This window comes from Chiloscyllium plagiosum, unplaced genomic scaffold, assembly GCF_037043375.1.
Source record: "Chiloscyllium plagiosum isolate Xiang-an unplaced genomic scaffold, Cpla_swu_hap1 HiC_scaffold_4, whole genome shotgun sequence".
Lineage (NCBI taxonomy): Eukaryota > Metazoa > Chordata > Chondrichthyes > Orectolobiformes > Hemiscylliidae > Chiloscyllium > Chiloscyllium plagiosum.
In genome coordinates this window covers 148270042-148296604 of record NW_028270142.1, presented here as the reverse complement: position 1 = coordinate 148296604, position 26563 = coordinate 148270042, and the positions used below count along the sequence as shown (strand labels likewise).

The 26563-nt window shown below is 52.9% G+C and overlaps 1 protein-coding gene across 11 annotated transcripts in view; it reads right to left on the bottom strand.

The window, feature by feature from the left end:
• Window positions 1-11025: 11025 nt before the first annotated feature.
• LOC122548789 (anion exchange protein 2-like) overlaps window positions 11026-26563 on the bottom strand; it is a 229234-nt gene continuing 213696 nt past the window's right edge. For all 11 annotated transcript variants that reach the window (XM_043687558.2, XM_043687561.2, XM_087986778.1 and 8 more), the window contains 4 exons: window positions 25719-25972; window positions 21308-21477; window positions 17189-17362; window positions 11026-13407 (listed from right to left, as the gene is read on the bottom strand). In XM_043687558.2, the coding sequence (XP_043543493.1) occupies window positions 13327-13407; window positions 17189-17362; window positions 21308-21477; window positions 25719-25972 (679 nt within the window). In that variant the 3' untranslated portion in view covers window positions 11026-13326. The remainder of the gene's footprint in view (window positions 13408-17188; window positions 17363-21307; window positions 21478-25718; window positions 25973-26563) is intronic.

The following is a 26563-nucleotide window of genomic DNA, read 5'->3' as shown; positions in this document are numbered from 1 at the left end:
CAATGTCAGATCTGTCACCACTGTACCCCAGTGTATAGCGATAGATCTGTCCCCACCAGTACCGTACCCTAGTGTTATACAGTGGCAGACCTGTCCCCACAAACGTTATACCCCAATGTTATACAGTGACAGACCTGTCCCCACCAGTACTGTTCCACAGTGTTGTACAATGACAGACCTGTCCTCACCAGTACCGTACCCCAGTGTTATACAGAGATAGATCTGTCCTTATTGGTACTTTACCCCAGTGTTACACAGTCGCAGACCTGTCCCCACCAGCAGTGTACTCCAATGTTATACAGTGACAGACCTGTCCCCACCAGTACTGTACGCAGTGTTATGCAGTGACAGGCCTGTCCCCACCAGCACTATACTCCATGTGATATACAGTGACAGACCTATCCCCACCGGTACTGGACCCCAGTGTTATACAGTGCCAGACCTGTCCCCATTTGTACTGTACCCCAATGTTATAGTGACAGACCTGTCCCCTCCAGCACTGTACCCCAGTGTTAAATAGTGACAGACCTGTCCCCACCAGTACTGTACCCCAGTGTTATACAGTGACAGATCTGTCCCCACCAGTACTGTACCCGAGTGTTATATGGAGATAGATCTGTCCCCATCGGTACTCTATCCCAGTGTTATGCAGTGACAGAGTTGTCCCCACCAGTACTGTACCCCAGTGTTATACTGTGGCAGACCTGTCCCCACCAACACTGTACCCCAATGTTATGCAGTGACAGACCTGTCCCCACCAGTACTGTAACCCAGTGTACTACAGTGACAGACCTGACCCCACCAGTACTGTAACCCAGTGTTATACAGTGACAGACCTGTCCCCACCAGTACTGTACCCCAGTGTTATACAGTGACAGATCTGTCCCCACCAGTACTGTACCCGAGTGTTATATGGAGATAGATCTGTCCCCATCGGTACTCTATCCCAATGTTATGCAGTGACAGAGTTGTCCCCACCAGTACTGTACTCCAGTGTTATACTGTGGCAGACCTGACCCCACCAACACTGTAACCCAGTGTTATACAGTGACAGACCTGTCCCCACCAACACTGTTCCCCAGTGTGAAATAGTGACAGACCTGTCCCCATCGGTACTTTACCCCTGTGTTATACAGTGACAGACGTGTCCCCACCAGTACTGTAACCCAGTGTTATACAGTGACAGAGTTGTCCCCACCAGTACTGTACCCCAGTGTTATACAGTGGCAGACCTGTCCCCACCAGTACATTATCCTAGTGGTATACAGAGACAGACTTGTCCCCATCAGTACTGTGCCCCAGTGTTATACAGTGACAGACCTGTCTCCTCCAGTACTGTACCCCAGTGTTATACAATGACAGATCTGTCACCATTTGTACTGTACCCCAGTGTATAGCGATAGATCTGTCCCCACCAGTACTGTACCCCAGTGTTATACAGTGACAGACCTGTCCCCACCTGTACTGTTCGCCAATGTTACACAGTGACAGACCTGTTCCCACCAGTACTGTAGCCCAGTGTTATACAGTGACAGACTTGTCACGATTTGTACTGTACTCCAGTGTTACATAGTGACAGACCTGACCCCACCAGTACTGTACCCCAGTGTTATACAGTGACAGACCTGTCACCATTTGTACTGTACTCCCATGTATAGTGTTAGATCTGTCACCATCAGTACTGTACCTTAGTGTTGTACAGTGACAGACATGTCCCCACCAGTACTGTACCGCAGTGTTATACAGTGACAGGCCTGTCCGCACCAGTACAGTACCCCAGTGGTATACAGAGACAGACTTGACCCACCAGTACTGTACCCCAGTGTTATACAGTGACAGACCTGTCCCCTCCAGTATTGTACCCCAGTGTTATACAATGTCAGATCTGTCACCACTGTACCCCAGTGTATAGCGATAGATCTGTCCCCACCAGTACCGTACCCTAGTGTTATATAGTGGCAGAACTGTCCCCACAAACGTTATACCCCAATGTTATACAGTGACAGACCTGTCCCCACCAGTACTGTTCCCCAGTGTTGTACAATGACAGACCTGTCCTCACCAGTACCGTACCCCAGTGTTATACAGAGATAGATCTGTCCTTATGGGTACTTTACCCCAGTGTTACACAGTCGCAGACCTGTCCCCACCAGCAGTGTACTCCAATGTTATACAGTGACAGACCTGTCCCCACCAGTACTGTACGCAGTGTTATGCAGTGACAGGCCTGTCCCCACCAGCACTATACTCCATGTGATATACAGTGACAGACCTATCCCCACCGGTACTGGACCCCAGTGTTATACAGTGCCAGACCTGTCCCCATTTGTACTGTACCCCAATGTTATAGTGACAGACCTGTCCCCTCCAGCACTGTGCCCCAGTGTTAAATAGTGACAGACCTGTCCCCACCAGTACTGTACCCCAGTGTTATACAGTGACAGATCTGTCCCCACCAGTACTGTACCCGAGTGTTATATGGAGATAGATCTGTCCCCATCGGTACTCTATCCCAGTGTTATGCAGTGACAGAGTTGTCCCCACCAGTACTGTACCCCAGTGTTATACTGTGGCAGACCTGTCCCCACCAACACTGTACCCCAATGTTATGCAGTGACAGACCTGTCCCCACCAGTACTGTAACCCAGTGTTCTACAGTGCCAGACCTGACCCCACCAGTACTGTAACCCATTGTTGTACAGTGACAGACCTGTCCCCACCAGTACTGTACCCCAGTGTTATACAGTGACAGATCTGTCCCCACCAGTACTGTACCCGAGTGTTATATGGAGATAGATCTGTCCCCATCGGTACTCTATCCCAGTGTTATGCAGTGACAGAGTTGTCCCCACCAGTACTGTACCCCAGTGTTATACTGTGGCAGACCTGTCCCCACCAACAGTGTAACCCAGTGATATACAGTGACAGTCCTGTCCCCACCAACACTGTACCCCAGTGTGAAATAGTGACAGACGTGTCCCCATCGGTACTTTACCCCAGTGTTATACAGTGACAGACGTGTCCTCACCAGTACTGTACCCCAGTGTTATACAGTGGCAGACCTGTCCCCACCAGTACATTATCCCAGTGGTATACAGAGACAGACTTGTCCCCATCAGTACTGTGCCCCAGTGTTATACAGTGACAGACCTGTCTCCTCCAGTACTGTACCCCAGTGTTATACAATGACAGATCTGTCACCATTTGTACTGTACCCCTGTGTATAGCAATAGATCTGTCCCCACCAGTACTGTACCCCAGTGTTATACAGTGACAGGCCTGTCCCCACCAGTACAGTACCCCAGTGGTATACAGAGACAGACTTGTCCCCACCTGTACTGTAGCCCAGTGTTATACAGTGACAGACTTGTCACGATTTGTACTGTACTCCAGTGTTACATAGTGACAGACATGTCCCCACCAGTACTGTACCCCAGTGTTATACAGTAACAGACCTGTCCACGTGAGTACTGTACCCCAGTGTTATACAGTGACAGGCCTGTCCCCACCAGTACAGTACCCCAGTGGTATACAGAGACAGACTTGTCCCCATCAGTACTGTGCCCCAGTGTTATACAGTGACAGACCTGTCTCCTCCAGTACTGTACCCCAGTGTTATACAATGACAGATCTGTCACCATTTGTACTGTACCCCAGTGTATAGCGATTGATCTGTCCCCACCAGTACTGTACCCCAGTGTTATACAGGGACGGGCCTGTCCCCATTTGTACTGTACCCCAGTGTTATACAGTGACAGACCTGTCCCCACCTGTACTGTTCGCCAATGTTACACAGTGACAGACCTGACCCCACCAGTACTGTACCCCACCAGTACTGTAGCCCAGTGTTATACAGTGACAGACCTGTCACCATTTGTACTGTACTCCCATGTATAGTGTTAGATCTGTCACCATCAGTACTGTACTTTAGTGTTGTACAGTGACAGACATGTCCCCCCCAGTATTGTACCCCAGTGTTATACAATGTCAGATCTGTCACCATTTATACTGTGCCCCAGTGTATAGCGATAGATCTGTCCACACCAGTACCGTACCCTAGTGTTATACACTGGCAGACCTGTCCCCACAAACATTATACCCCAATGTTATACAGTGACAGACCTGTCCCCACCAGTACTGTACCCCAGTGTTATAGAATGACAGACCTGTCCCCACCAGTACCGTACCCCAGCGTTATACAGAGATAGATCTGTCCTCATCGGTACTTTACCCCAGTGTTATACAGTGACAGAAATGACCCCACCAGTACTGTAGCCCAGTGTTATACAGTGACAGACCTGTCACCATTTGTACTGTACTCCCATGTATAGTGTTAGATCTGTCACCATCAGTACTGTACCTTAGTGTTGTACAGTGACAGACATGTCCCCACCAGTACTGTACCCCAGTGTTATACAGTGACAGACCTGTCACCATTTTTACTGTACCCCAGTGTTATACAGTGACAGGCCTGTCCGCACCAGTACAGTACCCCAGTGGTATACAGAGACAGACTTGACCCACCAGTACTGTACCCCAGTGTTATACAGTGACAGACCTGTCCCCTCCAGAATTGTACCCCAGTGTTATACAATGTCAGATCTGTCACCACTGTACCCCAGTGTATAGCGATAGATCTGTCCCCACCAGTACCGTACCCTAGTGTTATACAGTGACAGACCTGTCCCCACAAACATTATACCCCAATGTTATACAGTGACAGACCTGTCCCCACCAGTACTGTTCCCCAGTGTTATACAATGACAGACCTGTCCTCACCAGTACCGTACCCCAGTGTTATACAGAGATAGATCTGTCCTTATTGGTACTTTACCCCAGTGTTACACAGTGACAGACCTGTCCCCACCAGCAGTGTACTCCAATGTTATACAGTGACAGACCTGTCCCCACCAGTACTGTACGCAGTGTTATGCAGTGACAGGCCTGTCCCCACCAGCAATATACCCCAGTGTTATACAGTGACAGACCTATCCCCACCGGTACTGGACCCCAGTGTTATACAGTGCCAGACCTGTCCCCATTTGTACTGTACCCCAATGTTATAGTGACAGACCTGCCCCCTCCAGCACTGTACCCCAGTGTTAAATAGTGACAGACCTGTCCCCACCAGTACTGTACCCCAGTGTTATACAGTGACAGATCTGTCCCCACCAGTACTGTACCCGAGTGTTATATGGAGATAGATCTGTCCCCATCGGTACTCTATCCCAGTGTTATGCAGTGACAGAGTTGTCCCCACCAGTACTGTACCCCAGTGTTATACTGTGGCAGACCTGTCCCCACCAACACTGTAACCCAGTGTTATACAGTGACAGACCTGTCCCCACCAGTACTGTACCCCAGTGTTATACAGTGACAGATCTGTCCCCACCAGTACTGTACCCGAGTGTTATATGGAGATAGATCTGTCCCCACAGTACTGTACCCCAGTGTTATGCAGTGACAGAGTTGTCCCCACCAGTACTGTACCCCAGTGTTATACTGTGGCAGACCTGTCCCCACCAACACTGTACCCCAATGTTATGCAGTGACAGACCTGTCCCCACCAGTACTGTAACCCAGTGTTATACCGTGACAGACCTGACCCCACCAGTACTGTAACCCAGTGTTATACAGTGACAGACCTGTCCCCACCAGTACTGTACCCCATTATAGTGATACATCTGTCTCCATCAGTACTGTACCCTTGTGTTATACATGAAGGACCTGTCCCCACCAGTAACTGTACCCCAGTGTTATACATTGATAGAGTTGTCCCCACCAGTTCTGTACCCCAGTGTTATACAGTGACAGATGTTTCCCTATCCATACTGTGCCCCAGTGTTATACAGTGACAGACCTGTCCCCACCAGCACTGTACCCCAGTGTTAAATAGTGACAGACCTGTCCCCACCAGTACTGTACCCCAGTGTTGTACAGTGACAGATCTGTCCCCACTAGTACTGTACCCGAGTGTTATATGGAGATAGATCTGTCCCCACTATAACATTGGGGCACTCTATCCCAGTGTTATGCAGTGACAGAGTTGTCCCCACCAGTACTGTACCCGTGTTATACAGTGGCAGACCTGTCCCCACCAACACTGTACCCCAATGTTATGCAGTGACAGACCTATCCCCACCAGTACTGTAACCCAGTATTATACACTGACAGACCTGTCCCCACAAACACTGTACCCCAGTGTTATGCAGTGACAGGCCTGTCCCCACCAGCAGTGTACCCCAGTGTTATACAGCAACAAACCTGTCCCCATCAGTACTGTGCCCTAGTGTTATAGTGACAGACGTGTCCCCACCAGTACTGTAACCCAGTGTTATACAGTGACAGACCTGTCCACACGAGTATTGTACTCCAGTGTTAGGCCTGTCCCCACAGTACTGTACCCCAATGTTATACAGTGACAGACCTGTCCCCACCAGTAACTGTACCCCAGTGTTATATGATGGCAGACCTGTTCCGAGTACTGTACCCCGGTGTTATACAGTGACAGACCTGTCCCTACCAGCCCTGCACCCCATTATAGTGATAGATCTGTCTCCATCAGTACTGTACCCTTGTGTTATACATGAAGGACCTGTCCCCACCAGTAACTGTACCCCAGTGTTATACATTGATAGAGTTGTCCCCACCAGTACTGTACCCCAGTGTTATACAGTGATGGATCTGTCCCTATCAGTGCGGTAACCCAGTGTTATACAGTGACAGATGTTTCCCTATCCATACTGTGCCCCAGTGTTATACATTGACAGACCTGTCCCCACCTGTACTGTACCCCAGTGTTATATGGAGATAGATCTGTCCCCATCGGTATCTATCCCAGTGTTATGCAGTGACAGAGTTGTCCCCACCAGTACTGTACCCCAGTGTTATACTGTGGCAGACCTGTCCCCACCAACACTGTACCCCAATGTTATGCAGTGACAGACCTGTCCCCACCAACACTGTAACCCAGTGTTATACAGTGACAGACCTGACCCCACCAGTACTGTAACCCAGTGTACTACAGTGACAGACCTGACCCCACCAGTACTGTAACCCAGTGTTATACAGTGACAGACCTGACCCCACCAGTACTGTAACCCAGTGTTATACAGTGACAGACCTGACCCCACCAGTACTGTAACCCAGTGTTATACAGTGACAGACCTGTCCCCACCAGCACTGTACCCCAGTGTTATACAGTGACAGATCTGTCCCCACCAGTACTGTACCCGAGTGTTATATGGAGATAGATCTGTCCCCATCGGTACTCTATCCCAGTGTTATGCAGTGACAGAGTTGTCCCCACCAGTACTGTACCCCAGTGTTATACTGTGGCAGACCTGTCCCCACCAACACTGTAACCCAGTGTTATACAGTGACAGACCTGTCCCCACCAACACTGTACCCCAGTGTGAAATAGTGACAGACCTGTCCCCATCGGTACTTTACCCCAGTGTTATACAGTGACAGACCTGTCCCCAGCAGTACTGTAGTCCAGCGTTATACAGTGACAGACTTATCCCCATCAATACTGTACCCCAGTGTTATACAGTGACAGACCTGTCCCCACCAGCACTGTACCCCAGTGTTAAATAGTGACAGACCTGCCCCCACCAGTACTGTACCCCAGTGTTATACAGTGACAGATCTGTCCCCACCTGTACTGTACCCGAGTGTTATATGGAGATAGATCTGTCCCCATCGGTATTCTAACCCAGTGTTATGCAGTGACAGAGTTGTCCCCACCAGTACTGTACCCCAGTGTTATACAGTGGCAGACCTGTCCCCACCAACACTGTAGCCCAATGTTATGCAGTGACAGACCTGTCCCCACCAGTACTGTACCCCAGTGTTATACAGTGGCAGACCTGTCCCCACCAGCACTGTACGCCAGTGTGAAATAGTGACAGACCTGTCCCCATCGGTACTTTACCCCAGTGTTATACAGTGACAGACCTGTCCCCAGCAGTACTGTAGCCCAGCGTTATACAGTGACAGACTTATCCCCATCAATACTGTACCCCAGTGTTATGCAGTGACAGGCCTGTCCCCACCAGTACTGTAGCCCAGCGTTATACTGTGACAGACTTATCCCCATCAATACTGTACCCCAGTGTTATGCAGTGGCAGGCCTGTCCCCACCAGTACTTTACCCCAGTGTTATACAGTGACAGACTTGTCACCATTTGTACTCTACCCCAGTGTACAGTGATAGATCTGTCCCCATCAGTACTGTGCTCTAGTGTTATAGTGACAGACGTGTCCCCACCAGTACTGTACCCCAGTGTTATACAGTGACAGACCTGTCCCCACCAGCACTGTACCCCAGTGTTAAATAGTGACAGACCTGCCCCCACCAGTACTGTACCCCAGTGTTATACAGTGACAGATCTGTCCCCACCTGTACTGTACCCGAGTGTTATATGGAGATAGATCTGTCCCCATCGGTATTCTAACCCAGTGTTATGCAGTGACAGAGTTGTCCCCACCAGTACTGTACCCCAGTGTTATACAGTGGCAGACCTGTCCCCACCAACACTGTAGCCCAATGTTATGCAGTGACAGACCTGTCCCCACCAGTACTGTACCCCAGTGTTATACAGTGGCAGACCTGTCCCCACCAGCACTGTACGCCAGTGTGAAATAGTGACAGACCTGTCCCCATCGGTACTTTACCCCAGTGTTATACAGTGACAGACCTGTCCCCAGCAGTACTGTAGCCCAGCGTTATACAGTGACAGACTTATCCCCATCAATACTGTACCCCAGTGTTATGCAGTGACAGGCCTGTCCCCACCAGTACTGTAGCCCAGCGTTATACTGTGACAGACTTATCCCCATCAATACTGTACCCCAGTGTTATGCAGTGGCAGGCCTGTCCCCACCAGTACTTTACCCCAGTGTTATACAGTGACAGACTTGTCACCATTTGTACTCTACCCCAGTGTACAGTGATAGATCTGTCCCCATCAGTACTGTGCTCTAGTGTTATAGTGACAGACGTGTCCCCACCAGTACTGTACCCCAGTGTTATACAGTGACAGACCGGTCCACACGAGTATTGTACCCCAGTGTTAGGCCTGTCCCCACAGTACTGTACCCCAATGTTATACAGTGACAGACCTGTCACCATTTGTACTGTACCCCAGTGTTATACAGGGACAGACCTGTCCCCACCAGCACTGTACCCCAGTGTTATACAGTGACAGACCTGTCCCTACCAGCACTGCACCCCATTATAGTGATAGATCTGTCTCCATCAGTACTGTACCCTCGTGTTATACATTGATAGAGTTGTCCCCACCAGTAACTGTACCCTCGTGTTATACATTGATAGAGTTGTCCCCACCAGTACTGTACCCCAGTGTTATACAGTGATGGATCTGTCCCTATCAGTGCGGTACCCAGGTGTTATACAGTGACAGATGTTTCCCTATCCATACTGTGCCCCAGTGTTATACAGTGACAGACCTGTCCCCACCTGTACTGTGCACCAATGTTACACAGTGACAGAGCTGTCCCCACCAGTACTGTACCCCAGTGTTATAGTGACAGACGTGTCCCCAACAGTACTGTGCCCCAGTGTTATACAGTGACAGACCTGTCCCCACCAGTACTGTACCCGAGTGTTACACAGAGATAGATCTGTCCCCATTGATACTCTATCCCAGTGTTATGCAGTGACAGAGTTGTCCCCACCAGTACTGTACCCCAGTGTTATACAATGACAGATCTGTCACCATTTGTACTGTACCCCAGTGTATAGCGATAAATCTGTCCCCATTTGTACTGTACCCCAGTGTTATACAGTGACAGACCTATCTCCTCCGATACTGTAGCCCAGTGTTATACAGTGACAGAATTGTCCCCACCAGTACTGTACCCCAATGTTACACAGAGATAGATCTGTCCCCACCAGTACTGTAGCCCAGTGTTATACAGTGACAGACCTGTCACCATTTGTACTGTACCCCAGTGTTATACAGTGACAGGCCTGTCCGCACCAGTACAGTACCCCAGTGGTATACAGAGACAGACTTGTCCCCACCAATACTGTACCCCAGTGTTGTACAGTGACAGACCTGTCCCCACCAGTACTGTGCCTGAGTGTTATACAGAGATAGATCTGTCTCCATTGGTACTCTATCCCAGTGTTATGCAGTGACAGACCTGTCCCCACCAGCACTGTACCCCAGTGTTATACAGTGACAGATCTGTCCCCACCAGTACTGTACCCTAGTGTTATACAGTGACAGATCTGTCACCATTTGTACTGTACCCCAGTGTATAGTGATAGATCTGTCCCCATCAGTAATGTACCCCAGTGTTATACAGTGACAGATCTGCCCCCACCAGTACTGTACCAGAGTGTTATACAGAGATAGATCTGTCCCCATTGGTACTCTATCCCAGTGTTTGCAGTGACAGAGTTGTCCCCACCAGTACTGTACCCCAGTGTTATACAGTGACAGACCTGTCCCCACCAGTATTGTACCCCAGTGTTATACAGTGACAGACCTGTCCCCACCAGCACTGTACCCCAGTGTTATACAGTGACAGATCTGTCCCCACCAGTACTGTACCCTAGTGTTATACAGTGACAGATCTGTCACCATTTGTACTGTACCCCAGTGTATAGTGATATATCTGTCCCCATCAGTACTGTACCCCAGTGTTATACATGACAGACCTGTCCCCACCAGTAACTGTACCCCAGTGTTATACATTGATAGATCTGTCCCCATCAGTATTGTACCCCAGTGTTATACAGTGACAGACCTTTCCCCTACCAGTACTGTACCCCAGTGTTATACAGTGATGGATTTGTCTCCATCAGTGCGGTTCCCCAGTGTTATACTGTGACAGATGTGTCCCCATCCATACTGAGCCCCAGTGTTACAGTGACAGACATGTCCCCACCAGCACTGAACCCCAATGTTACACAGTAACAGACCTGTCCCCACCAGCATAGTACCCCACTGAGATACAGTGATAGATGTACATACATGAAAAGGACTCCTATTCCGCTCTAAACATGTGGTTTTTCATTAATGATACACTTTTGTTTCTACTACAAAATGATTTTTGTACACAAGTTACCCATGGTGATCACCTACGATACAAATATACAGGATAACAAAAAGATCACTTGCGTTTTAATTAGAAATCTAGAGTGATTGACATTGGCTTGTACGAATACAAAATAATATAACTGATTTCTGAAAAGAGAACATGGAGTGGGAAGAGTGAGGAAGGCAGGTCAGTGACATCAAAATCCAAGGATTATGGAGCCCACAGCAGGAAGCTCCAACACAGGAACTGACAGCACAATGACCATCACATGGACCCTCGGGCTGGTCTCACACAGTCCCTCAAAACCACCTCACCGGACCCTCAGGACTATCACACTCTCACATGAATGGCCGCAAGGTCCATTTCCACTGTCCCTACACCGTCTACCACACTCACTATGTTGCCAATTTCATGCTGACCACAAAACTCAGTGCCGCATGAATCTCACTGATGGTCACAGTGACTGTCGCTCTCATCGTCTCTCTGACCGACATAAACGGCCGTTTGAAATCCTCATTGAGGGCAAAGTACGAGGCCACAAAAGGTTTGCATATGAAAGTATCTGATCAAATATCCTTGCCTCCTGAGTGGCAGATTTCAAATGCAAATTACTGAACTGATCAGTAGATTATTTATTTGTTTCCAAAATCTGATTGCGTTTTTTTTTCCTTCTGAGTACATCAATCAGAGGGGCTGTGGGATCATTCTGTTTATGTTACACAGCACTGGGACTAAACCTTCAGTAACTCAGCAGCCCCAGCCCCCTCCGTGACGTCATTCACTAAAACAAACAAATCCAACAGATCGCTGTCTAAAAGTGGAGTAACTCGAGCAAATCAAGACTTAGTCTTGCATTTTGTGAATGAACAATGTGGAAGATTTAAAAAAAACACTCATCTCCAGCAACTCTCTCCACACTTTCCCCATCAAACACTCCAAAGACAGGGAAAACATAAGGTTAGATACAGAGCAAATTCCCTCTTCACTGTCCTCCATCAAACAGTCCCAGGACTGGGACAACACAGGGTTAGATACAAGCAGAGTAAACTCCCTCTATTCTTTTAAACAGAACATATTGCTCCTCAACACTGCCTCCATCAAACATTCTTGGGACAGGCACAGCACAGGATTAGACACTCCCTCGCTATTACGTTGCCAATTAAAGTCTGTGACCAGTCACATTAGACATTGGTTAGAAACTGTCGGGGTGATCTCACATCCAAACTTTCCAGTGATCACAGATCCCATCTCAACCTGGACTGGAAACATTTAACCCTGATCCTGAAATGAGAACTCGAGACAACAACTGTTTCATTCACTGAGGGAGTCAACGCCATTCTATAGACACACTCAGCTGCTGTTGGACTGTTCACAGAGTACATCATGAGTCGATACATCTCAATAATCAACAAGAATCAAATTTAGAAAACAAAGACAATCCTCTAGTCCGGAGATATGAAACTAAGGGTTTCAAAAATTACAACTCACTCCAAAACCTGCCATTATCTTTGACCCCCAAATAGGTTTGGCCTCAAGGACTTAAGATGAAATGATTCAATTACAATCAAACCAAACAAGCTGTCAGACTGCTGTTGAATTAAAACATTTGGGAGTGAGATGAAACTGAATTGAGAATCGGACAATATCTTGATATAGCTTGGCACCCCTGGTTGTGTCTGGTTGAGGGACTTGAATCTCAAGGCTGTGACAGGACAATAATGGTTCCTGGACCTCAATAATTAACTGGCTCAACCCATCACACAACCAGGCAAATATCTCTAGGAATTGACAACATGAGCAAAACTCTCTACAGGTCACTGCTTAGGGAAGTTGAGAGAGAGAGAGAGAGAGAGAGAGAGAAAGACTGCCTTTGGTATTTGAATGACCTTCACAGAAGTTTCTTGAACACTGGTATGGCATCATTTATAGTTTCATTTTGATGACATTGACTTTGAAAGTAACAGTCCCTTGATCCATTGTTGATTGTTACAGTAAGAATGCTCTATTGTTACTAATGCCAGAGTGTGGTCCCACCAATCCCTCTTCTCTCACTGAAGAAAAGTTGATCAATATGGACACAGATACTGACAAAGGTTCAAGCTGACAGATATTGATCCTGAATTTTTGACCAAGAATGACATTGACAGATGTTGGTAGTGAACGATGCTGAATAGGCACCAGTCCTTGCTCTTTTGTTCCCAACCAGCACCATGCTGGGTTTAGAGTTTGTTCTAAGGCCTTAGTGTCCACTCAGACCGGCATTGACAGCTCATCGTACTCATCCACACCGTCCTTCTCATCAAAGGTAGGCTGAGCATCGTCAGCATCGAGCTGCAGAAAGAGAAAGCCATCAGTCAGTCAGCAGGAAGGGAAGCCAAGGTACATCAGCTTCAGCTCAATCAATTCAGAACCCCAGGAAAATCTAGACAGTATACTAAGGCCTTGCAAGAATCTAGCTTAATGAATGAAGAGTTATTCAAAATGAAATTCAGAGGCTGAGCAAAATAAAGGTCTTTCTGTTTGAGACAGAGGCCAGAGTGTCTCAGGGCTCAATACAAATGATAGCCAAACAAATTTATCTTGTGACAGCAAGAGTCAATCAGTAAAACCATCAACAATATAACTCTAACACGATCAGAGTGTCAAACAATTATCAGGTACAGGGATCAGTCAGGTATTATTACTGCAAAGGTTTTGGAGACTGCAATATGAAGACACGCCAGGCTCCACAAATGTGTTTGAGATGGAGATCAGCGACCTAACAGGGTGAATCTGATCAACATTTCAATAGTCTGCACTGAAGTTGTAAACATCTGTGCCCTAAATTTATCTTTTCATCAATAAATTTGATAGGATTTATAGTCAGAGTTTGGTCAGGTCCAGTCTTTACAAATACTAAGCCACTAACAGCTGCAGTAGTTGAATAAGGACAGATCAGTACCTTACTACTGGACTCATCATAAAACCCATGTAAAGCCTAATACATCACAGAAGTAGGCCATTCAGTCCATCTGCTCTGTTCCACCATTCAAGAAGACCATGCCAGTTCTGGTAATCTTAACCGCTTTCTTTTCTCGTTCACTTAACTCTTGTTTCCCTGAGTGATTAAAAATCTGTCTTTCTCAACCTTGAATATCCTTAATGACTCAGAATTAATAGCTTTCTGCGGTAAAGAATTCCATGAATTCACTACCCTCAAAGAGAAGAAATTCCTTCTCATCTCTCTCATAAATGGTTGATTCCTTATTCTGAGATTGTTCCCTTTGGACCTCGACTCTCCCACAGGGTTAACAACCTGTCTGCACCTACCCTGCCAAGTTCCTAAGAATATTTCAATCAGGTAGCCTCTCATTTTTCTAAACTCTAATGAGTACCAGCCCTAGCTATCCAACCTTCGCTTGATAGTACAAAACGTAAAATATTGCTAAAACAGGACATCTTGTACTCATCAAAACTAGGTGATTACACCTTCTCCTCTAAACCCTTTCCAACGTTGGCACAGAAACTGAAAGGAGGAGGCCATTCAGGCCTTTGAGTCTGCGTACTATTGTTTACAATTTACATAGATGTTAGAGAGTAGTTTGCGGTGACACTAAAATGAGTGGAAGAGCAAAGTGAGCAGAGGACACAAAGTCTGCAGAGTGGGCAAGGGTGTGGCAGATGGAGTACAATGTTGGGGAAATGTGAGGTCATCCGTTTGTTCGGAATAACAGCAAAGTGGGCTGTTATTTAACTGGTGAAAAATTGCAGCATGCTGCTGTGCAGAGGGACCTGGGTGTTCTTGTGCTTGAATCACAAAAAAGTTGGTTTGCAGGTGCAGCAGGTAATGAAAAAGGCAAATGGAATGTTGTCCTTCATTGCTAGAGGGATGGAGTTTAAAAGCTGGGAGGTTATGCTGCAGGAAGGTAGGCCCACACCCAGAGTACTGTGTACAGTTATGGTTTCCTTACTTAAGAAAGGATACACTGGCACTGAGGGGGTGCAGGGGAGGTGCACTAGATTGATTCTGGAATGAGAAAGTTGCCTTATGAGGAGAGATTGAGGAGACTGGGATTGTATTCACTGGAATTTAGAAGAATGAGGGCGGATCTTACAGAAACAGATAAAATTATGAAGGGAATAGATAAGATAGAAGCAAGGAGGCTGTTTGCAGTGGTGGATGAAACTAGAAATCAGAGACATATCTTCAAAATAAGGAGGAGCAGATGTAGGACTGAGTAGAGGAGGAACGTCTTCACCCAAAGGGTTGTGAATCTATGGAATTCCCTGCCCAGGGAAGCAGTTGAGGCTACGTTGTTGCATGTTTTTAAGGTAAAGATAAAGTGAAGGAATTAAGGGTTATGGTGAGCAGGCGGGGAAGTGGAGCTGAGGTCAACCACGATCTTATTGAATGGCAGAGCAGGCTGGAGGGGCCAGATGGCCTATTCCTGCTCCTAGTTCATATGTAACTATATCTAACTCCTTCTTGAAAACCAATGATATTTTGCCCTCAACTTCTTTCTGTAACAGAGAATTCCACAGGCTCCCCACTCTCTGGGTGGAGGCATTTCTCCTCATCTGAGTCCTAAATGGCCTACCCTGTATCCTTCGACCCTGACCCCTCATTGTGGACTCTCCCTTCATCCTGCCTGCATTTATCTGCTCTCACCTGCTTTCATTCTTATCCAGTCGCAACCACAGGATGTAAGGCAATGGCTTCTCATCCTGTCTTGTGCAATTAGCTCTGGTGACTGTCAAAGAGCTGTCTTCAGCCTCCTCCTATTTCTCATCTGCCCCTTGGCAACAGTATCTGAAGATGCAATGTCTGGTTCCATATGTATCCTGGTAATATCCAGCTCCATCCCATCACCACCTCTCTCAATCCCTCCACAGGTCAGAAGTCACGTGAAACCAGGTGATAGTCCAACCTGTTTGTTTGAAATCACAAGCTTTTGGAGCACTGCTCCTTCATCAGGGAAGACACAATGCTCCAAAAGCTTGTGATTTCAAGTAAACCTGTTGGACTATAACCTGATGTCATGTGACTTCTGACCTTGTCCACCCAACACTGGCACCTCCACATCATGAATCCCTCTGCTGGCTGAGAGTCATCATGCTGCAAGCCTGAAATTTAACAAGTTATTTTTGAATTAAACACTGGAAAGGTCAAAGCCTTTGTCAAACTTCACTGGTCTTGACATATTTCATTCCTCTCCTTGGCAGCTGCCTGAAGGTGAACCAGAATCAGTGGTGTCATGGTGATGTCACTGGGTTAGTAATCCAGAGTACCAGGTTCATGTTCTGGGGATGTGAGTTCAAACCCACCATGGCTGAGGGTGAAATTTAAATTTTAAAAAATATGGCTTTAAAAAATGATGATTATGTGAAAACTCATCTGGTTCACTAATGTCTTTTACAGCTGGAAATCTGGCGTCTTTAGCTGGTCTGCGCAAGGAGGAGGGAGAAAGCAGACACTTGCAGACCTACAGATAGCTCAACACATGGCTCAAAGGCATAATGACGTAGTCCAGCTCCTAACTCAAATGCTCATATATCATAAGATTAGATTAGATTAGATTACTTACAGTGTGGAAACAGGCCCTTCGGCCCAACAAGTCCACACCGACCTGCAACCCACCCAGACCTATTCCCCTACATTTACCCCTTCACCTAACACTACGGCTAATTTAGCATGGCCAATTCACCTAACCTGCACATTTTTTGGACTGTGGGAGGAAACCGGAGCACCTGGAGGAAACCCACGCAGACACAGGGAGAATGTGCAAACTCCACACAGTCACCCAAAGCTGGAATTGAACCCAGGTCCCTGGCGCTGTGAGGCAGCAGTGCTAACCACTGTGCCACCCTGATTTACTCGCAGTAAATTCCACGGCTCTGCGCTTGCTAATGTACCTGGGCTCCTGTCCCAGTTTGAATTTAAATTTGGAATCCTTGTTTACAAACCGCTCCATGGAATGATCTCTATCCCGCACCGTGTGATAGTGGGATACTAACAGCAGCAGGTGGGATCAGTGCTGACTCCAGGACTGGGGGTCTCAGTGAAAGACATGACAGAGAAGGGTGTCCTGAGTACACAGTAAACAAAGCTTGATATCTCCTGAAGAACACTTACACATTTCATCTCTCGATCTGTGAAGATTCTGGTGAGTGCAAAAACTTTCAAAGGAACGGTCAAAATGAGCACGAATGGGAAAGCAAGAGAGGCAACAGTGGACATCACAGCCCAGAGAATCGCCAGACAAAAGACCTGGATAATGGTGAATAAGTGCATCCGAAGTGTCTTAACCTGCAAACAGGAAAACATGGTTAGGCTCCCACCCTGACTCCCGCATCAACCAAACCACCCTCACTCCCACCCGTCTGTAACCCACCCTCACTCCCACACCCAACCTACTCCACACCCAACCCCCCTCCCACACACCCCAAGCCTCACATCCCCCCTCCCTCACTCCAACATCCAACCCCCTGCATCGCCCACACCCAACCCCCAAAACACACCCCTCTTCCCCCCTTCAACCCGCTTCCCCCCCACCCTCACTCGCACACGCCCCCTCCCATTTCCAATCCCACCCTCACTCGCATATCGCCTCTCCCGCGTCCCCCCACCCTCACTCCCACATCGCCTCTCCCGCATCCCTCCCACTCTCACTCCCACATCCCCTCTCCCGCATCTCCCCCACGCTCATTCACACGTCCCCTCTCCAGTATCCCCCCCACCCTCACATCCCCTCTCCAGCATCCCCCCCACACTCATTCACACGTCCCCTCTCCTGCATCCCCCCACGCTCCCCAAACTCACTCCTGCATCCCCCCTCCCGCATCGTCCCCAACCTCACTCCCGCATCCCCTCTCCCGCATCCCCTCCACCCTCACTCCCACATCCCCTCTCTCGCATCCCCCCACGCTCCCGCATCCCCTCTCCCGCATCCCCTCCACCCTCACTCCCACATCCCCCCTCCCGCATCCACCCCACCCTCACTCCCACATCCCCTCTCCCGCATCCCCTCCACCCTCACTCCCACATCCCCTCTCCCGCATCCACCCCACCCTCACTCCCACATCCCCTCTCCCGCATCCACCCCACCCTCACTCCCACATCCCCTCTCCCGCATCCCCTCCACCCTCACTCCCACATCCCCTCTCCCGCATCCCCTCCACCCTCACTCCCACATCCCCTCTCTCGCATCCCCCCACCCTCACTCCCACATCCACCCCACCCTCACTCCCACATCTCCTCTCCTGCATCCCCCACCCTCACTCTCTCATCCCCCCCCACCCTCACTCCCACATCCCCTCTCCTGCATCCCCCACCCTCACTCTCTCATCCCCTCTCCTGCATCCCCTCCACCCTCACTCCCACATCCCCTCTCCCGCATCCCCCCACCCTCACTGCCACATCCCCTCTCCCGCATCCCCCCACCCTCACTGCCACATCCCCTCTCCCGCATCCCCCCACCCTCACTGCCACATCTCCTCCCCTGCATCCCCCCCACTCTCACTCCCACATCTCCTCCCCTGCATCCCCCCCACTCTCACTCCCACATCCCCTCTCCCGCATCCCCCCACCCTCACTGCCACATCCCCTCTCCCGCATCCCCCCACCCTCACTGCCACATCCCCTCTCCCGCATCCCCCCACCCTCACTGCCACATCCCCTCTCCCGCATCCCCCCACCCTCACTCCCACATCCCCTCTCCTGCATCCCCTCCACCCTCACTCCCACATCCCCTCTCCTGCATCCCTCCCACCCTCACATTCCCTCTTCCGCATCCCTCCCACCCTCACTCCCACATCCCCTCTCCTGCATCCCCCCCACCCTCACTCCCACATTCCCCCACCCTCACTCCCACATCCCCTCTCCTGTATCCCCCCACCCTCATTCTCTCATCCCCTCTCCCGCATCCCCCCCACTCTCACTCCCACATCCCCTCTCCCGCATCCCCCCACCCTCACTCCTCCACTCACACGTCCCCTCTACGCTCCACAACCTCACTCCCGCATCCCCTCTCCCGCAACCCCTCACTCTCTTATCGCCTCTCCAGCATCCCCTGCCACTCTCACATCCTCTCTCCCACATCCCCCCCACCCTCAATCTCTCATCCTCTCTCCCACATCCCCCCCACCCTCACATCCTCTCTCCTGCATCCCCCCCACCCTCAATCTCTCATCCTCTCTCCCGCATCCACCCCACCCTCACATCCTCTCTCCCACATCCCCCCCACCATCAATCTCTCATCCTCTCTCCCGCATCCCCGCCACCCTCAATCTCTCATCCTCTCTCCCGCATCCCCCCCACCATCACATCCTCTCTCCCGTATCCCCCCCACCCTCAATCTCTCATCCTCTCTCCCGCATCCCCCCCACCCTCACTCCCACATCCCCTCTCCTGCATCTCCGCCACCCTCACATCCCCTCTCCCGCATCCCCCCCACCCTCACAACCCCTCTCCCACATCACCCCACACTCACTCCCACATCCCCCCCACCCTCACTCCCACATCCCCTCTCCCGCATCCACCCCACCCTCACTCCCACATCCCCTCTCCTGCATCTCCCCACCCTCACTCTCTCATCCCTTCTCCTGCATCCCCCCCACCCTCACTCCCACATCCCCTCTCCCGCATCCACCCCACCCTCACTCCCACATCCCCTCTCCTGCATCCCTCCACTCTCACTCCCACATCCCCTCTCCTGCATCCCCCCACCCTCACTCCCACATCCCCTCTCCTGCATCCCCCCACCCTCACTCCCACATCCCCTCTCCTGCATCCCCCCCACCCTCACATCCCCCCCACCCTCACATCCCCTCTCCTGCATCCCCCCCACCCTCACTGCCACATCCCCTCTCCCGCATCCCCCCCACCCTCACTCCCACATCCTCTCTCCCACATCTCCCCACATCCCCTCTCCCGCATCTCCCCCACCCTCACTCCCACATCCCCCCCACCCTCACTCCCACATCCCCCCCACCCTCACTCCCACATCCCCTCTCCCGCATCCCCCCCACCCTCACTCCCACATCCCCACTCCCACATCCCCCCCCACCCTCACTCCCACATCCCCTCTCCTGCATCCCCCCACCCTCACTCCCACATCCCCTCTCCCGCATCCACCCCACCCTCACTCCCACATCCCCTCTCCTGCATCTCCCCACTCTCACTCCCACATCCCCTCTCCTGCATCCCCCCACCCTCACTCCCACATCCCCTCTCCTGCATCCCCCCCACCCTCACATCCCCTCTCCCGCATCCCCCCACCCTCACTCCCACATCCCCTCTCCCGCATCTCCCCACCCTCACTCCCACATCCCCTCTCCCGCATCCCCCCACCCTCACTCCCACATCCCCTCTCCCGCATCCCCCCACCCTCACTGCCACATCCCCTCTCCCGCATCCCCCCCACCCTCACTCCCACATCCTCTCTCCCACATCTCCACACATCCCCTCTCCCGCATCTCCCCCACCCTCACTCCCACATCCCCCCCACCCTCACTCCCACATCCCCCCCACCCTCACTCCCACATCCCCCCCACCCTCACTCCCACATCCCCCCCACCCTCACATCCCCTCTCCCGCATCCCCCCACCCTCACTCCCACATCCCCTCTCCCGCATCCCCCCACCCTCACTGCCACATCCCATCTCCCGCATCCCCCCCACCCTCACTCCCACATCCTCTCTCCCACATCCCCCCCACCCTCACTCCCACATCCTCTCTCCCACATCTCCCCACATCCCCTCTCCCGCATCTCCCCACCCTCACTCCCACATCCCCTCTCCTGCATCCCCCCCACCCTCACATCCCCTCTCCCGCATCCCCCCACCCTCACTCCCACATCCCCACTCCCGCATCCCCCCACCCTCACTCCCACATCCCCACTCCCGCATCCCCCCACCCTCACTCCCACATCCCCACTCCCGCATCCCCCCACCCTCACTCCCACATCCCCTCTCCTGCATCCCCCCCACCCTCACTGCCACATCCCCTCTCCCTCATCTCCCCCACCCTCACTCCCACATCCCTCCCACCCTCACTCCCACATCCCCCCCACCCTCACTCCCACATCCCCTCTCCCGCATCCCCCCACCCTCACTCCCGCAATCCCCCACCCTCACTCCCACATCCCCCCACCCTCACTCTCACATCCCCTGAAACCACCCGCTGCTTCCCTGCTTGCCTCCTGCTCTCGCCCATCCCTCTTACCCACCGACAGTGAATTGGGAACCCCCTCACCTTCCGGACATAAACATGATCCGGATGATGCTTTGAAGGCATCAGCAGCAGCTGCAGCCGCTCATACAGCTCAATGCCATTCAGAGAGGTGACACCCATGTACAGGAAGATCCCAAAAAGCACAGCTAGTGGGATCTTTCGTAAGAGATCACCAATTACAATGGACAGACCTAGAAAACAGAAGGTTCCAGAGATTTACAACAAAAACTGCTGGGAACAACTAAAAGGGAAAAACAAAGAGATGGCGGCAAAGAAGAAATGAAACAAATTAAGAAGAAAATGGGAGAGGGAAAGAGGTTAACTTCATTTAACACTCAAGGTGATGGAAATGGATTAAATCATAACATTTTTAAAAATCTGGATAATACTGGAAGAAGAAACTCTTCAGGGCTATGAGAAAGTGGCAGAGAAAGTGGATAAAGAACCAGCAAAGCTACAATGGGCCAAAGAGCCTGTTTCTGTGCTGTCAGATTCCAGCACAGCTCAGCAGCAATCTCAGATGTCGAAGCTACGTTGGATAGGTAACAAGCCAGTGAAGTCCAAATCCTGCAGACAAGCCAATAAATCAAAAGGAAGGTCCAGAGACAACAGATTTAGTGTTTGATTCTGATTTTGGTTCTGCTCTGTAAAGTGTTAGCTGCTGAGGAAGGAAGGGAGAGAACAATGTTGCTAAGGATGAGGGAGAGCTCGGGGACGGTGAGGGAGGGTATGGAAACGGTGAGGGAGGGCGCGTGACGGTGAGGGTGAGCTCAGAGACGGTGAGGGAGAGCTCAGAGACGGTGAAGGAGGGCGCGGAGACGGTGAAGGAGGGCGCGGAGACGGTGAAGGAGGGCGCGGAGACGGTGAAGGAGGGCGCGGAGACGGTGAAGGAGGGCGCGGAGACGGTGAGGGAGGGCGCGGAGACGGTGAGGGAGGGCGCGGAGACGGTGAGGGAGGGCGCGGAGACGGTGAGGGAGGGCGCGGAGACGGTGAGGGAGGGCGCGGAGACGGTGAGGGAGGGCGCGGAGACGGTGAGGGAGGGCGCGGAGACGGTGAGGGAGGGCACGGAGACGGTGAGGGAGGGCGCGGAGACGGTGAAGGAGGGCGCGGAGACGGTGAAGGAGGGCAGGGAGACGGTGAGGGAGGGCGCGGAGACGGTGAGGGAGGGCGCGGAGACGGTGAGGGAGGGCGCGGAGACGGTGAGGGAGGGCGCGGAGACGGTGAGGGAGGGCGCGGAGACGGTGAGGGAGGGCGCGGAGATGGTGAGGGAGGGCGCGGAGACGGTGAAGGAGGGTGCGGAGACGGTGAAGGAGGGCGCGGAGACGGTGAGGGAGGGCGCGGAGACGGTGAGGGAGGGCGTGGGGACTGTGAGAGAGGGCGAGACGATGAGGGAGGGCACGTGACGGTGAGGGTGAGCTCAGAGACGGTGAAGGATGGCGCGGAGACTGTGAGGGAGGGTGTGGAGACGGTGAGAGAGGGCGAGACGGTGAGGGAGGGCATGGAGATGGTGAGGGAGGGCGAGGGAGATCTCGGAGACGGTGAGGGAGGGTGTGGAGACGGTGAGGGAGGGTGTGGAGACGGTGAGGGAGGGTGTGGAGACGGTGAGGGAGGGTGTGGAGACGGTGAGGGAGGGTGTGGAGACGGTGAGGGAGGGTGTGGAGACAGTGAGGGAGAGCTCGGAGACGGTGAGGGAGAGCTCGGAGACGGTGAGGGAGAGCTCGGAGATGGTGAGGGAGAGCGAGACGGTGAGGTAGAGCTCGGAGACAGTGAGTGAGGGTGTGGAGACGGTAAGGGAGAGCGAGACGGTGAGGGAGAGCTCAGAGACGGTGAGGGAGAGCTCAGAGACGGTGAGGGAGAGCTCAGAGACGGTGAGGGAGAGCTCGGAGACGGTGAGGGAGAGCTCGGAGACGGTGAGGGAGGGCGAGACGGTGAAGGAGGGCGTGGAGACGGTGAGGGAGGGTGAGGGAGACGGTGAGGGAGGGCACGGAGAAGGTGAGGGAGAGCACGGAGACGGTGAGGGAGGGTGTGGAGACGGTGAGGGAGGGCGCGGAGACGGTGAAGGAGGGCGCGGAGACGGTAAGGGAGGGCGCGGAGACGGTGAAGGAGGGCGCGGAGACGGTGAAGGAGGGCGCGGAGACGGTGAAGGAGGGCGCGGAGACGGTGAAGGAGGGCGCGGAGACGGTGAAGGAGGGCGCGGAGACGGTGAAGGAGGGCGCGGAGACGGTGAAGGAGGGCGCGGAGACGGTGAGGGAGGGCGCGGAGACGGTGAGGGAGGGCGCGGAGACGGTGAGGGAGGGTGCGGAGACGGTGAAGGAGGGCGCGGAGACGGTGAGGGAGGGCGCGGAGACGGTGAAGGAGGGCGCGGAGACGGTGAGGGAGGGCGCGGAGACGGTGAAGGAGGGCGCGGAGACGGTGAAGGAGGGCGCGGAGACGGTGAAGGAGGGCGCGGAGACGGTGAAGGAGGGCGCGGAGACGGTGAGGGAGGGCGCGGAGACGGTGAGGGAGGGCATGGAGACGGTGAGGGAGAGCTCGGAGACGGTAAGGGAGGGCGTGGAGACTGTGAGAGAGGGCGAGACGGTGAGGGAGGGCATGGAGATGGTGAGGGAGGGCGTGGAGACGGTGAAGGAGGGCGCGGAGACGGTGAGGGAGGGCATGGAGACGGTGAGGGAGAGCTCGGAGATGGTAAGGGAGGGCGTGGAGACTGTGAGAGAGGGCGAGACGATGAGGGAGAGCGCGTGACGGTGAGGGTGAGCTCAGAGACGGTGAAGGAGGGCGCGGAGACGGTGAAGGAGGGCGCGGAGACGGTGAGGGAGAGCTCGGAGACGGTAAGGGAGGGCGTGGAGACTGTGAGAGAGGGCGAGACTGTGAGGGAGGGTGTGGAGACGGTGAGAGAGGGCGAGACGGTGAGGGAGGGCATGGAGATGGTGAGGGAGGGCGAGGGAGATCTCGGAGACGGTGAGGGAGGGTGTGAAGACGGTGAGGGAGGGTGTGAAGACGGTGAGGGAGGGTGTGGAGACGGTGAGGGAGGGTGTGGAGATGGTGAGGGAGGGTGTGGAGACGGTGAGGGAGGGTGTGGAGACAGTGAGGGAGAGCTCGGAGACGGTGAGGGAGAGCTCGGAGACGGTGAGGGAGAGTTCGGAGATGGTGAGGGAGAGCGAGACGGTGAGGTAGAGCTCGGAGACTGTGAGGGAGAGCTCGGAGACGGTGAGGGAGGGTGTGGAGACGGTGAGGGAGAGCTCAGAGACGGTGAGGTAGAGCTCAGAGACGGTGAGAGAGAGCTCAGAGACGGTGAGGGAGAGCTCGGAGACGGTGAGGGAGAGCTCGGAGACGGTGAGGGAGAGCTCAGAGACGGTGAGGGAGAGCTCAGAGACGGTGAGAGAGAGCTCAGAGACGGTGAGAGAGAGCTCAGAGACGGTGAGGGAGAGCTCAGAGACGGTGAGGGAGAGCTCAGAGACGGTGAGGGAGAGCTCGGAGACGGTGAGAGAGAGCTCAGAGACGGTGAGAGAGAGCTCAGAGACGGTGAGGGAGAGCTCGGAGACGGTGAGGGAGGGCGAGACGGTGAGGGAGGGCGTGGAGACGGTGAGGGAGGGTGAGGGAGACGGTGAGGGAGGGCATGGAGAAGGTGAGGGAGAGCTCGGAGACGGTGAGGGAGGGTGTGGAGACGGTGAGGGAGGGTGTGGCGACAGTGAGGGAGGGTGGGAGACAGTGAGGGAGGTGGGAGACAGTGAGGGAGGTGGGAGACAGTGAGGGAGGGTGGGAGACAGTGAGGGAGGGTGGGAGACAGTGAGGGAGGGCGCGGTGACGGAGAGGGAGGGCGCGGTGACGGAGAGGGAGGGCGCGGTGACGGAGAGGGAGGGCGCGGTGACAGAGAGGGAGGGCGCGGTGACAGAGAGGGAGGGCGCGGTGACAGAGAGGGAGGGCGCGGTGACAGAGAGGGAGGGCGCGGTGACAAAGAGGGAGGGCGCGGTGACAGAGAGGGAGGGCGCGGTGACAGAGAGGGAGGGCGCGGTGACAGAGAGGGAGGGCGCGGTGACAGAGAGGGAGGGCGCGGTGACAGAGAGGGAGGGCGCGGTGACAGAGAGGGAGGGCGCGGTGACAGAGAGGGAGGGCGCGGTGACAGAGAGGGAGGGTGCGGTGACAGAGAGGGAGGGTGCGGTGACAGAGAAGGAGGGCGCGGTGACAGAGAGGGAGGGCGCGGTGACAGAGAGGGAGGGCGCGGTGACAGAGAGGGAGGCGCGGTGACAGAGAGGGAGGGCGCGGTGACAGAGAGGGAGGGCGCGGTGACAGAGAGGGAGGGCGCGGTGACAGAGAGGGAGGGCGCGGTGACAGAGAGGGAGGGCGCGGTGACAGAGAGGGAGGGCGCGGTGACAGAGAGGGACAGCGAGAGTGAGTGTGATGATGGAGCTGGAGAGGGACAGTGACGGTCACTTACCCACGAGGACAGCTACCACGAGCCCCGTGACCCGTTGCTCCTTGACCTCCTGGATTTTGGGCTTGTCACCAGGAGCCACGGATTTGCTCATGACGGTCAGTGCATTCACGTGGGTGACGGTTCTGACAGTGGCAGCAGCGAGCCAGGGTAAACCAAACAAGGCTGCCACACCTCCTGATGCCACAATGATCAAAAGATCCAAATGGAATCCGGAGCCTTTGGTCAGCATGCGCTCTTTCTTACTGATGATCAACCTGCACGTACAGAGGACATGGGGAGATTGCACTAATATAATGTCAACGAGCCTGGTGCTGCTGAGAGTGCCAGAGCAGACACAGAATTGTGTAGCATTGGAATACCCCATCAACATCACAGCTCAATCCCCTCTACAGGCACTGTCTCTCAGCAGAGACCCCTCCGCAGACACAGATTCCCAGCACGGACCCTTCCCCAAACACTGATTTCCCGCACAGACCCCTCCACAGCGCAGACCCTTGGTTGTTACGGTATGATATCGGTGATCACCAACATATGTATTCTTTTCAAGTTGCTGGTAGACTGATCTAACCACTTGATTAACCAGCCAGTTCAACTCAAATTAAAATTGAAATGTATTGCAAAGGACTGAAATACTGTCGAATTGTTCGCTAGCTGGGGGTCAGTGGCACCCTGACTGAATTGACATTTGCTCGCTTCAGACCGATATGGACAGGAACTGATTAAGGCCTTAACTCTGCTCACAATCCTTCGAAGGGCACTGTCTGGAATCAGCTTGGCGTGTTATGCTGATGACGACAACATACCCAACAGGGAGCGATGGTGGTGTAGTGGTATTGTCACTGTGC